General features: G+C 39.0%; 1 protein-coding gene and 1 long non-coding RNA gene across 5 annotated transcripts in view; both read right to left on the bottom strand.

Annotated features, from left to right (window-relative positions):
* The window catches only part of LOC306993247, a 33,099-nt gene extending 31,840 nt beyond the window's left edge, over positions 1 to 1,259 (bottom strand). Inside the window, exon 1 of the long non-coding RNA XR_013796421.1 lies at positions 964 to 1,259. This is a non-coding gene — a long non-coding RNA (uncharacterized lncRNA). The remainder of the gene's footprint in view (positions 1 to 963) is intronic.
* A 678-nt stretch (positions 1,260 to 1,937) lies between these two features.
* amfra (autocrine motility factor receptor a) lies at positions 1,938 to 18,415 on the bottom strand. 4 transcript variants are annotated; one of them, XM_079604182.1, is made up of 14 exons: positions 18,306 to 18,415; positions 17,510 to 17,981; positions 17,332 to 17,424; positions 15,149 to 15,313; positions 14,158 to 14,310; positions 12,984 to 13,024; positions 12,764 to 12,896; positions 12,018 to 12,151; positions 10,958 to 11,068; positions 10,683 to 10,873; positions 9,055 to 9,158; positions 8,840 to 8,974; positions 6,758 to 6,942; positions 1,938 to 3,902 (listed from the first exon to the last, which is right to left on the bottom strand). In XM_079604182.1, the coding sequence occupies exons 2-14, from the start codon at positions 17,759 to 17,761 to the stop codon at positions 3,731 to 3,733; spliced, it is 1,869 nt and encodes a 622-aa protein (XP_079460308.1). In that variant the 5' UTR covers positions 17,762 to 17,981; positions 18,306 to 18,415; the 3' UTR covers positions 1,938 to 3,730. The 4 variants fall into 4 exon arrangements, with proteins under 4 accessions (XP_079460308.1, XP_079460309.1, XP_079460310.1 ...); XM_079604183.1 differs by having other exon boundaries at positions 17,510 to 17,872; XM_079604184.1 differs by having other exon boundaries at positions 18,159 to 18,325.
* Between the last annotated feature and the right edge of the window lie 105 nt (positions 18,416 to 18,520).

Genomic DNA, 18,520 nt, shown 5'->3' with positions numbered 1-18,520 from the left:
CACATATATTATGTAAACACAAACTTTTATTTTGGATTTCGATTAATCGCGATTAATCGTTACAGCCCTAAAGGTGAAATCAGCACAGTAGCCTATGCCTCATATGTTTATCTGTGATAGAGAAAATATAATTGTTTTGTTGATACAGGCCTACTAAATAAAACATATGTTTGCTGTTTACAGCTCTAAACACGAGGACGATGCCTTAAAGGAACACTCCGACTTTTTGGGACTTTAGCCTATTCACCTTATCCCCCAGAGTTAGATAAGTCCATACATACCTTTTTCATCTCCGTGCGTGCTATAAGTCTGTTTGACGCACCCACCGCTAGCCTAGCTTAGCACAAAGACTGGATGTAAATGGTTGCAGCTAGCATACTAATCCAAATAAGTGACAAAATAACGCAAACATTTTCCTATTTACATGTTGTGATTTGTATAGTCACAGAGTGTACAAAAAACAAAGTCACATGAGACACAGACATATTTTAACCGTATAAATACTGGGAACTATTTTCTCTGAAGGCGAAGCACTGCTACTTGGGCGGAGTGATAACCGCAGCACCTGAGACGCGCCGTGGTGAGGAGGAGCAGAGAGTTCGTTCAGAGCGCGTCTCAGGTGCTGCGGTTATCACTCCGCCCAAGTAGCAGTGCTTCGCCTTCAGAGAAAATAGTCACAAATCACAACATGTAAATAGGAAAATGTTTGCGTTATTTTGTCACTTATTTGGATTAGTATGCTAGCTGCAACCATTTACATCCAGTCTTTGTGCTAAGCTAGGCTAGCGGTGGGTGCGTCAAACAGACTTATAGCACGCACGGAGATGAAAAAGGTATGTATGGACTTATCTTACTCTGGGGGATAAAGTGAATAGGCTAAAGTCCCAAAAAGTCGGAGTGTTCCTTTAACTGAGGCCTAGCTCGCTCTAAGTGAACTTTAGGAAACCCTCATTATTTACTCACTTTCATGTCGGTCCAAACCCACGACTTGCTATGGGAATCGTCCAGGAGTCTCTGGAGTGATGCTCCTGAAATCCTGCTTTATGAGCAGAGCCGACGGCAGCTGAAGCGTTAATCAATGACCTCTTCATTACAGACTGAGCTGGTCAATACGTGAAGAGCTCAACACTTAGTCAAATCAATTGATCATTGTTAGGTGTGCTCTTAATTGCTTTTGAATTCACTCCCAGATTATCAAATGAAGCAAAAGAACATTAGTATATCAAGAAGACGGCATATTCTGGCCATCGTCCAGCAAACATTTGTTTCAAATGCAGTCATATATTGTGATCGGCGGTGGATCGGTGGCGCCCTCTAGTGTCACTCAACACACACTGCTCAGCTTACACACTGCTCTTAACTGGGGAAACGGCAAAAGGTGCGATTTAAATCAAAACATATGACTAAATAAAATAAATATGAATTAAAATCTATTTAAATACACTACTGGCCAAAAATTGTGGACACACTTCCACGATCTTGGCCTTTTGATCTAAAGGCTAAGCTTAAAATTAGTTTTGCACAAAGCTAAATGTTAGTGCTGTCAGTCGATAAAAAAACTAGATTAATCGTAATTAAAAACTTTATTTTAACTATAATTTTAAATGTTATAATTTCACAGTTTATAACCAGATTAATGTAAAAACAACATAAAAACTAAATATTTTAAATACTTGTCTCGATAAAAATCCACCCCCCTAATAAAAAAATATAACAACATTTAATTTAAATGAACTTGAAAAAACCCTCAAATAAACCCATAATAAATGTAATATTTACCTGTGCCATTCCTTTCTGTCTAACAGGCAATAGCGTTACATATTTTAATGCTTTAAACTGGACAAAAATGTATTGCATGCGTGAACGCTGACAGCACTACTACATTTATATATGGTTTTATTCATACTCAACAGAAAACACACTGGGAAACTGGGAAATGTGGGTAAAAGCTTCTAAAGCAGCTGTGACTTTTATTTTGTACAGGGTCATTTCACATGTATTTTACAGTCTTTATTACAAAAGTATTTACACAATTCAGACGATTATTATTCCACTGTAGATTTGAGGCACAAATGAATGAATTGTGTACATAAAGCAAACCAATGCTTCCCTCTGGTCTCCAAGAACAGCACAAACTTCAACCAAATTACGTATAATTATCTGAATCGGTCCAGTGGATGTTTCATTAATACATTTTATTTTTTTAAATACTGTTGAAAGGTGCATCTGTGCAACCAAAACATACATAATCTATACGGACATGGTCATGACGATCACGAGAACCAGTAAATCACCAGGAGAGTCTTTGGGAAAGTTGATCAGGAAACAAAGAAGAACACAAACGGTCAGTGATTTCATGCATAGAAAAAACTTCTACATGAAAGGTAAAAAAAAAATACGACTTCAAAACGTCCATGTGACAATACAAATATTTGACAGTAGATTCACAGTGTAAAACATCAGAAACAATTCTGAAGACATGCTTCTTTTTTTGAGAATGACAAATGGGCTGTGTGTGTGTATATACATACATATATATATACACACACACATATGTACACGTAAGTGACCATGGTTATGTTGTTTGGGATTATGGTTATTAAACCAAAGGCAAATGTGTATTAAAAGTCACACGCTATTACATGAAAAGCTTGCTCACTTCAAACTCAACATGCAAGATTGTGCCAAATGATCCTGTGAAAATACATTATAAATTCCGTGGGCCAGTAAAAGACAAGCATTCGTAGACACTAGTATGCTAAAGAATAAAAGTATTTTAAAACCATTAAAATGCAAACAGAATAAAACGCTACAAAACTGACCTATTGACCATAATTGTGTACGTCTTGTTTGAATAACCCAATCAAATGGACCGTCCTCAGGATAGAAGCGCCATTTCATTTGCATGGAGAGAAAGGGTTTTATGAACATGAGAACAGGACAGCAGGCTTTCCCTGAATTAAACACAGCTCCACCCGACTGAGGCCGGCAGATTCTCGGGAAAGGAAACTTTTCCACCAGCACAAGTCCAGAAAGTGAGAGAAATTAAATATAAAGCATGTCTGTTTTGAACGACAACACTGTGGCTAGAGAAACAAGATCATGTGACTAAACGAACGCCTCTTATGACAGGAGCAAACACTAGGACCTAAGCCACTTCCCACGGAGACTCTAAACGCCGGGATGGCACTGTAAGCACACGAGACCGCTCAAACTCTCAAGATTGTCCCAAACCCACTTAAAGGCCGATTCAAACACTAGCCGGCAGCAACATTGTGTGGGTCTTTGCTGGCCGAAGAAAGAAACTCGAAATTCACAACCCTAGCGTGCTATTAAGCATGACGCTTAAGCTCTAGACTGAGTCCAACTGTTAGTATGCAACATCGTTTTGTTAAAATCCTACAAAGATGCTTAAGAAATGCAGCATTCCCGAAAGTAAAGAGAAATTCAAACGGGTGAAATCTGTCAGCTGTCGAAGCCACGCTCTCGTTCAGGAGCGAAGATATTTAAAATGATTCGGTCTATGGTGGACACATGAATAAAGTTGCATGTGCCTTTTACTTTACGCTTACCAAAATTTGCCTGGTGCGCCAACGGCTCCGTGTATTATTCCAATGGATGTTTGATGGGGACTTATATAGTTGCATCTAGCAGACATGTGCATTGATCAGCCAGAAACTGTGTGACGGCACGGCTGTCCCACAGACACATCATGCATGCTCCTGCGGGCTCAAAACGGGGACGGCTCGTGCCTCTGCATGCGTCTCTCCGCAGCGGCCGCCATCCTCCTGCGCCGCAGCGTCACCGAGTCCGAGTCCGAGTCCTCCATCGAGGGCATGACGTCATCCGTATCAGCGGCAGAAAACACATCTCCTTCATCTGGCTTTTTGTGAAGATAACATCTGACAAAGAGAGAACACAGCGTCTTAAAAACTACAACTTAATCAGACCCAAGACAAACCCTTGGGGCATTCCCATTTATCATTTCTGCAAGGCCGACGTGTCACGATCTCTGGCAAATAACAGACCAGAAGTCATTAGTGTCTAATGGAGATTTCGCATGGAGTTCTGAACATATGGACATGCAGAATTTTCGGATCCAAAGCAATAGTCGTGTTAATATAAATAACTTTTGGTAGCATTTTATTTTACAGTCCTGTTTCAGATGTACATACCGTATTTTCCTGACTATAAGTCACACTTCTTTTCATAGTTTTGCTGGTCGTGCGACTTATAGTCAGGGGCGACTAATATCAAAATTAATTCATACTGACTGAGATGAACCAAGAGAAAACATGACAGTCTACAGCCGCGAAAGGGCGCTCTAGTTAGCGGAGTTGTTCAGAAGCGACACCGAGGATGAAGAGTTCAGTGTTGTGGAGTGAGATCACGGGAGCTTGGTGAACTTGCTTACCGGTAACTTGTTGGACTCGCTGGCTAATGTTAGTTTAGCCCAGGGGTGCCCAATCCTGCTCCAGACTGTCCTGCACAGTTCATCTCCAACCCTAATCAAACACACCTACCTCTCATTTTCAAGTGATCCTGATGTGCTCTGAAGACCTTAATTGGTTGCTTCAGGTGTGTTTGATTAGGGTTGGAGATGAACTGTGCAGGACAGTCGATCGCCAGGAGCAGGATTGGGCACCCCTGGTTTAGCCTATACAGCCTCCCAGGTATATGTTCTTTATGCTATTGTGTCGCTGAATAACTGTTAATGTGTTACGTTAACATACCGGACACCTTCAGCTGTTGTTCTGTGTGCTGTTGTGGAGCTGAATAACTTGCCTTTCCAGATTAAATGTCTGTTCTTGGTCTTGGATTTTGCGAAATAAATTTCTAAATAAATGCGACTTATAGTCCAGTGCGACTTGTAGTCCAGAAAATACGGTACTATATAATTATTGTAGTAATTACAAAAACTAGGTAATAACTAGGTATTAGTCCTGTACCTAACCTTAACCCATGTAGTTACCTTATACTACCCAGTGCTTTCTAGGTAAGAACACAGAGTACATTGAAAGCGCATGTACTGTAAAATAAAGTGCAACCATAACTTTTTGTGCAGCTATACTGTATATGACCACCCGACCGGATATGATGTATTCTAAACGGGTGAGAATTGCCAATATTGTCCCACTAAAACATTCTACAACAATTATTTCTGAAAAATGTGTGGTTATGAATTATGTCCGAAACAGTAATTTTATAATTATTACAGAATTATTTAGTCTTATTAGCCCTTGAAAGCCTGAAAGTTTTTCTTTCAAACATACTGGTGGCTATTTGTTTTGTGTGAATATGAAACTACATTCATTATTCATTCATGTGATCATGCTGAATAAGCAGAAGGTAACAGATGCTTCATGATCAATTTTAGGGATCACCGAAATGAAAATTCTTGTCCGAAGCAGAATATAAAGAAACACTCAATACCGAACACGGTTTTCCCCATTTATTTTGACAATTTTTCCACCATTGCATAAATTAAATAGTCAAAATTCGCTTTTTACCATTTTGTCTTGCTTTTCAAAGAAAAAATCAATTACAAAACTACAATTTAACATTGAACATTTAAAAATATTTATTTAACAATGAACATTTTGTTTACATTCCAGCAGACATTATACCAACAAAGCACAATATAACTTTAAAATAAATAAATTGTTTAAGTAATAATATTTTTATTTGACCATCTTTGAGCTGATATTAGGCCTATAGCTAACTAACTGCAGCAGGAATGTAATGTTTGTATGCCTACAACAAAACAAGTCCATCTTGTGTTGTTTAATTAACATTAATATGACAGACCGGTATTTAAGGCTGCTGTCATTTTAAGACCAAATGCTTGGATCTACCGGTAATACAGTATTCTGACACACATCCGGTTTCACCGAGCGGTTAAGCCATAACCGACTGCATTTACGTGAGATACTCCACGTGATGGGCAGTTTGACTGACAGCTGTGTGTCAGATTCAGGCGCAGAGAGAAGTTAATTCGGGATCGCGCGCAGTCTGAGAGAGCGTTTCTGGTGCCCGTCATTACGCCCGAGACAACAGTAGAGTGATTTTTCCACAACTTACTGCGCATAATTTATAACTTGATAGTCTTTTTGAAGATTCTCGTTAAACACACGCGTCTCTGACTTGAATTACACTAAATAGTGCTGTAGCCTAAGTTTTTGCAGATGCACCCCTTGACAACTCAGCAGAACCGTGTCTGCAAACGGCCATTTTTGGGTCTTTCTCGGACACTTTAAAACGCTTCCACACTGACGACATGTTTGCTGGATTCATAAAGCGTGATTGTCTCTCACTCTATGCTGTTTGCCATTTGTCATCAAAAACGTCATTGTTCGGTAAAATTTATTCGGTCTTTTCACTTATTCACCTGCATGTTTGGTGATATTGAGGGTATTGGTTCATTGTATGGTTTGTTATTGTTTTTATTTGTATTTTATAGGTCGTGTGAGCTTTGTACTTAGGGCTTTTATGTATTTTATTTATTGTTTTACTGTACAGCACTTTGTGTCCACTTTAGATTTTAAAGTGCTTTATACATACATTTTGATTGATTGATTGATTAAATATTTGTCCAAACACCGAAATTTTCTTTTTTTTTTTCATTTTCTGCCGAATAATTTCGGTGGCCGAACATTCGGTTTATCCCTATAGTTGTGTGCGCCTGTCACCAGGGGGCGACACAGACATCTCCTGTGAATGTCAGAGATGGTGAACTGTACGCGGAGACGAGGCTCACCTGCGAGCTCTCAGCAGCAGCTCCTCCTTCCTCTGCATCAGCATCCGCTGCCTCTCATCTGCAGACTTGGAGAAGCGGCTCCCGCGAACCTCGAAGTCTTGTGGCTCAGGGGCCGCGACCTCTGACCCGCTGCTGGCCCCCGCTGGGTCTTCAGTGTTTCCCTGGATGGGGGAGCGCTCCACAGACTGGAGCAGGGACAGGGGGAGACAGAAACACTCTTACTACGCAGGCCAGCATAGATCAACAGGACAATGGAAGGAGAATAAACCAGGACATGTTGCCAAACGGCTCCAACACACACACACACACACACTGGGTTTTGCTCATGAAACACGAACGGACGGGAATTTCCAGATTCATGAAAGTGTCTGTATTTTTACAGTTAAAATCGGTACAGTTTTAAAGTGTTGTAGTTAGTGCAAAAAAATGTTGTGTTCTTTTAGGTTAACTGATGACACTGCATATTGATAAAAAAAGTAACAATGTAAAATAAAATTAATTAACCAACCAATAAGCTACATGTGAAAATTATTCAGAATCTGGAAATGTATGAATGTCTCAAATTCAGTGTTGTATAAAGTACTAGAAAGCAATACTTGAGTAAAAGTACAAGTATGGTACTAGAAAAAGACTTTGGTAGAAGTAAAAGTTACCTTTTAGAATATTACTTAAGTAAAAGTCTTAAAGTATCTGATTTATTTTGTACTTAAGTATGAAAAGTAATTTTCTGATATTTAATGTACTTAAGTATTTTAAGTAAAAGTAAAAAGTTTTTTTTATTTTTATTAAAGCAAGCGGTTAACTTTGTTTGTGAACTTTATTGTGGATTTCTTATACTAGGCATACTATTAACTGGTACAACCTGCTGTTGTTTGTGTTTTGTAGCCTGTAGCCCACTGTACTTGTGTTATCGTTTATCTCGCACTGCATGTACCTTAAGTTAGCTGCTCTACTAAGAAAAAATCAGTCTGCAATAGTGCACTGTTCTGTACAGCCTTATAATTCATTGTATTTTTCAAAAATATAATTTTATATTCAGTGCAATAGCCGTATACAGGGTTTTATAAATACAGAGGTCCCAAAAGTGATCTTGGGGGTTCGGGGGCATATTATTTTTCCACTGTCATTGGCAAAAAACATATGTATATCTGTGTTAAATAGGAATCCATTGTAATAAAGTTATTCTCATTCTGGGCACAGTATGCAAAAGGATATTGCTCTGCTCCCCTCTCTCATCTCCATCTCTCATCTCCATCTCTCAGTCTCTTTATCTTTACCTGTAAATCTCCCCTTACCGAAGATGAGCTTTGCAAACTGATTATTTATGTCGGTCGTTTAAAACTTCTATTGTAAATCAGCGGTTTAGTTTAGCCACTTGCATCTTATCTCGTAAAGCGTCGCGTTGGGATTCGCGCGCGGCCGCGGCTCGCGCTTCCATGGCAACAAACAAGCTTTACGCTGAAATAGAGTGTGCGCAATGCAATCTAGGAGCAGTGATTCGCCAAACCTCAAACCCACATTTCTTCTGATTTTATTTTGTAGTAACGAGTAACGAAGATGCTTAGTGGAAATGTAGCGGAGTAAAAGTATACATTTTATCTAGGAAATGTAGTGAAGTAAAAGTAAAAGTTGACATAAATTTAAATAGCGAAGTAAAGTACAGATACGTGAAATTTCTACTTAAGTACAGTAACGAAGTATTTGTACTCCGTTACATTACAACACTGCTCAAATTCACTAACATACACACATTTAACTATCAAACCTGAGGTTCACAGAGCGTTTGTGAATCTGGAGGGTTTTCGCAGAGATAAATTTTTGGAGTAGATTTCTTCGAATTTACTTGTTTATTTACAAAGTTTCAAAGTCACTGTGAGCACATGGTTCTGTTAAATGAATTTTTTTTGTCATTCAACAGTTTTGAAATAGTCAGTTTTTTCAGTTCAGTTTGGTGATGCTAGTGGTGCAGAAATGACTTCACCTTCAGCAATGCGGAGCAAGACTCTGGGCCGGTGAGGTTTTACCAAAATGGAAAGAACGTATCATTGCATCCCCTAACTCTGTCAGCGGTGTGAGCCTCACCTGTGTGGGGAAAGGCACCTGTATCCGGCCCTCCAGGATGTTATCAGTGGTGACCTCCACAGAGCGGGTGAGCTGCAGATCCTGCAGGATCAGGTGATACGGGACCTGTGGAAACATTTCCTGGATCTGATGGGCCTGAGAAATTCAAGGAAAAGCCGGTTAATAGCGTGGCCACTTGTGTGACACAGACTGTCAGTAAACAGCTGAAGGATCACCATGGCGTTGAGCTGGGAGTTGTTGGCCTGTGCGATGCCCAGGATGTTGGTGGTGTGCATGACCTCCACTGAGAAGCTCGGCAGCCAGCTGGCAATGCGGGACCCTGCGGGGGAACGGCCCAGATTTATATTATACACTCATGATGATTTCATTACCAGAAGCCTGTGTGTTCAGAGCTATCTTCAAGTCATCAGTGATGAGATAAAAACTTATTTTAAATAGATTGTTTTACCTTTTATGGGCATTGTACCTTTATAAAGCCATTTTTCCCCCAAACTTAATTAAATGCATGTATGAATGTATCATCTTTTGTGTAAAAATTCTTAATTTAATCAAATTCAATTAGAATAATAGGGCGGTCACCAATAAAATAAAATCAGTATCAATTAAATGAATCTATGCAGTGCAGAGGAAACAGAAACCGTCTATCTAATGCAGCTCAGATGCAGTTACAAATGCATAACTAATGTTTATAATAATACATAATAATGTTTGTTTTTAATGTTTTAAACATAAAAATATAAATTAATCACTGAGAGAGTCATTGAGATTCAACCGATTCATTCAGGAACTCGTAATGAGTGTCATTGAATCATTCATTCATTGTGGCTGAGTTTTGAACCATTTTCGTTGGAGAAATGGATAAAAAAGACAATATTGTGTCAAATGTAATTTAAGTCACTTAATATTAACTTCTTGTTAATTGAACTGCTGTATAAAAGCAATATCACATTTGTAATTGTGCTGATAAAAAAAAAACATTGTGTGATATTGATTAACTATATTAAATTATACAAATATTAAATAAATGTTTCCCCTTATCTTGAATTTTGGGGGCATTATAAACGCATTTTAATAGAGTAAATCGCTCTAAATGATCACGTGCACTACTATAACCTACTAGTCAGGTGACACTCGAAAAATGAGAACATCGTGCAAAAGTTAATTTCAGTAATTCAACTTAAAAGGTCAAACTAATATATTATATAGACTCATTACATGCAAAGTGAGATATTTCAAGCCTTTATAAGCAATATTCTAATTTTGAATTTGGGGTTTTCATAAGCTGTAAGCCATAATCATCAACATTATAACAAATAAAGGCTTGAAATATCTCACTTTGCATGTAATGAGTCTATATAATATATTAGTTTCACCTTTTAAGTTGAATTACTGAAATAAATGAACTTTTACACCATATTCTCATATTTCGAGCTCACCTGTACATCACGTAGTGTATGCGTGCGCTCTCTGGCTGTGTTTTTTTAAAGTGAGGGACACTCAATGTCAGACCGCATATCGTAAAAACAACAATTACTATATTATCATAAACTATATACATCGCAAACCCCTAGTACTGAATAGGCATTATGCAAGTTAACAAATGCAATGATGCTGGTAACGCATTACTCTAATCTGACCACTTTTTTCAGTAACTTGTAATCTAACTTAGTTACTTTTAAAAACCAGTAATCTGTAGAGTAACTAAGTTACTTTTTAAAGGAGTAATCAGATTACTTTTTCAAAGTAACTGTGGCAACACTGAACAAATGTGAAAGAGTGATTTCTACAGCTTGCTCCCAGTAAACGGCTTGTATTCTGCATGGATGTGTACGAGAGTCCTCACCGTCGAAGTGGAAGAAGTGGTTATGCTGGTTGATGTGCGGCCGTGCCTCGGCTCCTGGCCCAGCGGGCATGTTCTCATCCAGCGCCTCCCTCTGGCCCTCCTCTCGCTCCCTCACGCCTTCACTGATGTTCAGAGACATGCGGCACGTGGGACAGGACGTGTCCTGCTCCAGCCAGGAGCGCAGGCACGAGCTGCACATAAACAATGAATGTCAGATTAACGATGTTTGAGCGATTAGAACGCGAGAGCGCTGGCAGGATCTGGTTATTACTCACTTATGGAAGAGATGTCCACAAGGCAGCTTGCGCGCTGAAGTCATCGAATCCCAGCAGATCGCACAATCATCGTTATTAGCCAACAGCTCTTCAGGCGTCGCCACAGCAAACCTGCACACAAGCAGACGCTTCGTGTCAGCACACACGTCTGGTTTACATCAGCCAATGCAGCAGGCTGACTCAGAACACACTCACACACACGATACACACACCGAGACTATTTATGGGTAAGTTTAGGTGGTTTAGGTTTGCTGGAGTGGGTAGAGTGGGTTAAGGTGTCAGGGAAAGTACAGTAAAACTGTAAAATGAAATGACTGTTTTCTATGTGATTATATTTTAAAACGTAATTTATTCCTGATCATAGCTGAATTTTCAGCATTATTTCATTATTAAGTCTTTAGTGTCACATGATCCTTCAGAAATCACTCTAATATGATGATCTTATCAATGTTGAAAACTGTTTTTGCTGCTTAATATTTTTGCAGAAACGATGATATAATTTTAACCCCCACAGGATTCTTTGATGAACAGAAAGTCCAAAATATTATTTGTAAGAATGTAAAGGTCTTTATTGGCACTTTTGATTAAATTAATGTGTCCTTGCTGAATAAAAGTATTAATTTCTTACAAATTCTTACAGATCCCAAACTTTTGATTTTACTTTTTAAATAATGAAATTGAATCATTATTGCCGTTATTAACACATAATTATATATTCAATTACAATAACTATTATTTCCAATTTATAAACCGTTATTCATTTACAATTTACAGGCTTTGTTTTCTTAAGCAAAATCTAATTTATTTTTTATTTTTGAGTTTTTGTGAGATTCGCAGTTATCCTTCTTAACTATATTGATGTAAATACGTCATTTTACAAACTCATTAAAGGTAAAATCTCTTTTCAAGAGCACAATGCTGATAGCTCATGTGACTTCTGGTTACCAGCCCTAAGCTTTGCCATACTTTAGCATCTTTATTTAGATGTTGTGCTTATTAAAAGATGCATTTCTACAGGCTTTGGGTTATAAGTAAATCTGAAAACCTTCAGGCTCCTCACCTGGACTCCATATTGTCAATAACACGCAAGTAGTTTTTGTGTCTGCGAATCCTCCGCTGCACCTCGTGGAAGAGATAGCGCAGCTGCATGAAGATCACCAGACTAGCCATGGACAACCAGATGTTTCCAAAGAGCTGCGAAGGTGTGAACAACAAGAATACATGATCATAAAGGCACTAGGATTTATTCAAAAACTCTCAAACACACACGTGACAAGAGTAAGAAATCATGTACGCCGCTGGTATAAGTTTGTGACATCTGACAGGACGCAAACACATGTGAACATTACACGATTTTGACTCCTAAAATCTTGTCGTGTCGTGGACAAGAACATGTCTGACTACACGTTGCTTTCTGACCAGTCATCGCGTGTCGTTGCACACATATATACACACGCACTCACTCACACACACACACACTAAGCTGGTTTAGATCGTACCTATCAGACCGTTACCATTTTGTCCATTTAAATGGGGAAAAATCGAAGATAACGTCAGTGAATGATGGAGTGCCGCAAGGATCTGTGTTAGGCCCTCTGCTATTCTCAATTTATATGCTGCCACTTGGTAATATTATAAGAAAACATGGGATTAGTTTCCACTGTTATGCTGATGACCCTACGTCAAACAGATCGTGCCAAAATAGTGTAATCTGAACCAGGCATTAGACCGTCTCAATAAGAGTCCAATCAGACCATATTGATCGTCACTATGAGCCAGTCACATGACTGTTACACAGCGTCTCACCAGCATATGGATGTGATGCATCAGGTCCAGGCAGAGGATGGCTAACTCCATGATGAAGTCAGTGTAGTAGATGTACGAGCTCTTGTTCTCCCAGGTGCCCTCGTGGTTCAGGTCCCACAGGTGAATGGAGTACCTGTACACAACAGATCCAAACCTTCAGATTCATGCTTCGGCTAATCACATTTAGCAGAGCTGATGGCTTTCTTAAGAGCACACACACCGTATGATGACGTGTCCTGTGCGTACGGTCACCAGCAAACACTGCAGGACAGGAGACAAGGCTTGGGGTTACTTCAAGTCAGCATAATATCCAAATATCAAGACAATTTTTATAGAATATTGCAGTTTTCAGGGCTTGACATTAACACCCGCCAATCCGCCAAATGTGTGTGTATTTCAGCAGTGGAGTGTGACGCAGTCTCTGCTACTAGCCACTTTGGTGGCTTGAATTTTATATATAATAATATAGAAATAACAAACTGATTAAATGTAAACTAAGTGCAATGTAGTGTCAAAAATAAAAAAAATTAGATACTGAAATATCTGAATCTGATACGGAAATATCATCAGAGAAATCGTTGTTGGTATTGACTATCTATTCTGTGAAAACGCTTCCAATACACATTTTCCGCAGAATAGATACTCAATACCAGCAGCGATTTCTCTCTCTCTCATGATCTCTCCGACAGCGAGTGACACACACCCGCCTCCACTCACTCATTTGCTCCGGGTGAATATTGTTGCTGTTACAGGGCTTGAATCTCGGCGTGGGATTGCAAGTATTGCGCATAATTTAACTCATTCCTGCAGATTGTGCTGAGTGTCAAATACACACAAAATGCCGGTCTTGGCAAGTATTTACGTAACCACAGTCAGTTATGTTTTAAGTGAACAGTTGAGAAAGAAAGCGCGTGTGTAACGGTGTAATGGATCAGTGCGATAGGTCTTGGTCTAATATTCCTGCTGCCAAATTATGAGATAATATTAAAACAAATATATACGGCAGTTTTTCCCTCAAGGTATCGATGTCAAAATTGTAGCCAGTGAAAACGTTGATTAAATGCTAAACTGTAGAAAAATTATATAAAATACTTAATGTCAAGCCCTGGAAGTATTTATTATTGCACATCATTATTGTTTTGTAAAGTTAATGTGCCGTTTTAATATTTAATCTTTATTCAAATCAATTGGCGGGACACCCTGTTACTCTAATGAGATTGATCAATAGCAAACCATCCAATCAATTCCCCAGGGACAAAATCAAGTCTACAATCATTGCTGAAGACCATCGCGACTTCCGTGTCAAGCCGACTTTCAGAATGTAGGGAAAAAGGGAAAAACTAAAGAGGGATGTCCTCTTCACAGTCGCTACAAGGGTTGTAGAGAGATCTTACCTCCGCTGCCATGAAGGCGACAGTGTGCATGCCGTGAAGATGCCCGACGACAGCGCAGAGCACCGCTAGACCCCCACAGCACAGCAGCACAGACACCAGCAGAGACAACACTCGCACATGACTGCCCAGCGGGGTGGTGGGAGAGAACGACAGCTGGCAGGAACAAACAACACATCTTATCAGCAACTCACAAACGAAGAGGCGAAGGAATTTGAAGTAAAACAATAGGAAGGAAGAAGGATGAAGTAAATAAGAGTAATGCAAGGAAGGAAATTAGAGCAGACGAAGGGGAAAGGAAGGGAGTGAGTAAATAAGAATGTAAAATAAAGGAAACATGAAGGAATGAATTGAGGAAGAGAGAGGGAAAGAAGCAAGAAAAAGAAGGGAAATAAGTAAATAGGAGCAGTGGAAGGAGAGAGAGAGAAGGAAGGAGAGAGAGAGAAGGAAGGAGAGAGAGAGAAGGAAGGAGAGAGAGAGAAGGAAGGAGAGAGAGAGAAGGAAGGAAGGAAAGAGATAGAGAGAAGGAAGGAAGAAAGAAGTAAAAAAAAGAAAAAATGAAAGAAATAAATAAAGAAAGAAAGCAAGAAAGAAAGCAAGAAAGAATAAAAGAATAAATGAGATAAGTAAGAAACATAGTAAGGAAGGAAAATAAGGAAGAAAGAAAGGTAGGGAGTGAGTGAATAAGAACATAAAAGGATGGAAGAAAGGAAGTAGGAAAGGTAGGTAGCCCAATTAATATTTACATCTTATAAAAATATACATAAATGTCTTAATTATACTCAGATCCTCCAACAAATATCTTACAACTTCAGAGTGACACATCTCTCGGATGATATTGGTGGTTAAAGCAAATGTTTATCAGAGCAGAAACTGATCATGGTGTAAAGTAAAGAGTGGAACAGCACTACTGTAGATGTGTGTGTAGTGTAGACGTGTGTGACGAGTAGACGTGTGTGTAGTGTAGACGTGTGTGTAGTGTTTCCCTCCTCACGTATTCAAAGCGGTCCTTGCAGAGCTGCACCATCAGATGCAGGAAGATGAGCATGGAGAACCACAGACACCACAGCACCACCTCCTCCACCCGCTGCACGTTCAGCACGCCGAAGATGAAGATGAACTTGTAGAAGATGAAGTTCCAGAACTTATCCTTCAGATGCTGGACGACAGAGAAGAGCGGCGTCACAACACAACCACAGAAACTACAACACAACCACGGCGGAGACCGCAGCGCATGCGCCCGCGCGCTTCACAGGAGCCTACAGCACACACCACTGGCAGAAGCTATCTGATGGTTTTAAGCTCTCTTGTGCTCAGGGCTAGATTTATTTGATCAAAAAATATTAATACGGTTAAATATTATTACAATTTAAAATTACTGTTTTCTGTGTGAATATAATGTAAAAAGTGATTTATTCCTGTGAGTTTTCAGCATCATTACTCCAGTCGTCAGTGTCACATGATCCTTTAGAAATCACTCCAATATGAGGATCAAGAAACATTTATGATCTTTTATCAATGTTGAAAACTGTTTTTATTTTTTTGTGAAAACTGTGGAATATCTGTGGAATCTGATTTGATTCTAGAATTATTTGAGATAAGATTAGATTTGATAAATACAAAGTTACAAAGAAAAGCATTTCTTTGAAATGGACATTTCTGCAACATTATCAAAGTCTTTACAGTCCGTTTTCAAGCAAAAATAAATAAATAAATATATATTTCTGACCTCAAATATTTGAATGGCTTTTGTAGAGTCATCTGTTAATAACTAGGCCACTGCTTTGAATAGTTATCTTCCCCTTTTCAAAATCTACCAACATTGTTTTTATTAGGCAACTACCATATTGTGAATAATACACTTGTTTGAATATGTAAATACTAGAATTATATCCATTCAACTCTCCAGATATTGGTTTTGACATCGGTCACTGATTAACATATTGTTTAACCGTACAACAACAAAAACACATTGCATCGCATCACATTTACAGTAAGTAAAACCATGATATGATTAGGGGTGTAACGATACACGTGTTCGTATTCAACCGTTCGGTACGAGGCTTTTGGTTCGGTTTTCAGTATGCATTTTCAAACCGAACCATTTTTCCTGCCGACCAAAATTTCAAGTCGCACTGTTACTACACAGCGAGATCCAGTGAAAAAGATCTAGTGAGAAACATTCACATTTCTCCGTTATTACCGGATCAAACAGCGCTGATGTGGAAACCAGGAAGAAACATTGTGCCATGAATGAACTATTCAGTGTCCACAGATTCACCGTGGATTTACTGTAGTAACACTACCAACTGTAACCATGGAAGTGTGGCAGGAATAGTAAAAGCTATAATGCTTTCAAGTAACATTACGTCGGTTTTATTTTGACATTATGAACACAATTGCTGCCCTCAAATGTTAATCTGAACCAAAATAAACCTGTTTATAACTACTACAATATTACATTTCATTTTGTCCAAGGAGCTGGTTTTTTTATATGCTCCTAAGAAAAGTCAAGTATAGCTCCATCATTGCTCAAAGTAAAAACAATATCATACTTTATGATGTTAGTTTTAATAAAAATATAATTAAAAAAATTAAATCAAGGACATTTCTCTGGCATTTCTTTTCTTTTTGTGAATTTTGTGAACCGTTACACCCCTAGATATGACCTATACTTTTATTCTATGTTATGTATCTATATGGAAGTGACAAAAGAACTCAAGTTGTCGAGGATGTTTGTTATTAAGGTCTTCCGCATATACAGGTGAACTAGTAAAATGAGAATATGGTGCAAAAGTTCATTTATTTCAGTAATTCAACTTAAAAAGTGAAACTAATATAATATATAGACTCATTTACATGCAAAGTGAGATATTTCAAGCCTTTATTTGTTATAATTTTGATGATTATGGTTTACAGCTTATGAAAACCCCAAATTCAAAATTAGAATATTGTGAAGGTTTTCATAATCTGTTCCATAATCATCAAAATTATAACAAATAAAGGCTTGAAATATCTCACTTTGCATGTAATGAGTCTATATATTATATTAGTTTCACTTTTTAAGTTGAATTACTGAAATAAATGAACTTTTGCATGATATTCTCATTTTTCGAGTGTCACCTGTAAGTGTGTGTATTGCCGGACACAGTTGACGTGGACGTGAATGACTCGTACCTGCTTCTCACTGACTCTCAGCGGGCCGAACACAATGCACTGGATCACTTTGGCGATCAGCATGAGGATGCAGCACGCCGTGTTCACCATCACCTGTGGGAAAAACGACAGCTTCTTTCAAATAAAAACATCATCACTCAACAACGCTGGTGTGTTTTGAAGCTGCGGTCCCACATACCCAGACAAACAGGCTGTCCGTGATGAGATACACAAGCACACTCGTGGCCATGTTCCCCAAGTTCTCCAGCGGATCCAGCTTGATCTCCTCATCAGAGCCGCTGTGTGAGTCTCCAGACAGAGGAGAGGCGTCCTCCGAGTCTCGGACCGAGCTGTAGGCGCTCAGGATGGTCCCGGCCAGCAGAACAGTGCTCAGGGCAGTGTATGTGTGTAAGCTGGGCCAGGGGAAGCGCTCCAGGAACAGCAGAGGCATCCTGACTGACTGCTCTCGGTCACACCGCAGGCTTTCCTCTTCGCTGTCTGCTTACTGGGAGTCCAGGGGGAACCAGTGGCCTTTCACAGATCACAATCGGACTTAAATCCTCTTAAAAACAAATAATGATCAGAATTCAGGCCTGTTTTCATCTGAGAGTCCAAACTGTGTGTATCATCTGACAGGGCTTAGGACACGTAGACACAACACGCTACAGACTCTAAAGACAGAAGTAAATACAATATGTATTGTTAAATGTAATGTTTAAACCCCATGAATGCTAAATGTTTACCATTCTTAAAAAAACATGTTAATATTTCCAGAACAGTTGACTATTTCACAACATTAGCATGGAAGCTAATCTGCTTCAGCTACGTATTGATTAAACAGGACTAACAGTTTGATAAACTCGTCAGACGGTCTTTAAATCTGACCCGTGATGCTCGACGATCTGTCTGACATCTGTTAGCTTTAAATAAAACTGTGAGATGTCATGTTTAGATGAGTTTCTCTGGCTGTTTCTGGCACTTTCTATCCCTCATACCTGTTTCCGCTGCCTTAGACGTCACCCTGTGAACTTCCGGTGCTGCTTATGCGACGACAGGCGGAGCTTTCCGGGTAAACAAACATCAAATATTTAAATAGTACCCAGCTGACTAACAGCCATATTACACTAACAAAACATTACCACGATAACCACAGATTCAGCCAAAAATAGTATATTATTGTAACTATTATCACAGTTATTGGTTCTAAAAT

This window comes from Phoxinus phoxinus (assembly GCF_949152265.1).
Source record: "Phoxinus phoxinus genome assembly, chromosome: 25".
NCBI lineage: Eukaryota > Metazoa > Chordata > Actinopteri > Cypriniformes > Leuciscidae > Phoxinus > Phoxinus phoxinus.
Note: the sequence above shows the minus strand (reverse complement) of the source record. Positions and strands in the feature narration are given on the sequence as shown.

Bases quoted from the DNA above. Each gene is read 5' to 3' on its own strand.
- amfra (XM_079604182.1), bottom strand. From the start codon at position 17,761: ATGCCTCTGCTGTTCCTGGAGCGCTTCCCCTGGCCCAGCTTACACACA. The intron at 17,425-17,509 runs GTATGTGGGACC...TTTTTCCCACAG, and splicing joins CGGACAGCCTGTTTGTCTGG to GTGATGGTGAACACGGCGTG. The intron at 14,311-15,148 runs GTGAGGAGGGAA...TGTTCCTGCCAG, and splicing joins GCAAGGACCGCTTTGAATAC to CTGTCGTTCTCTCCCACCAC.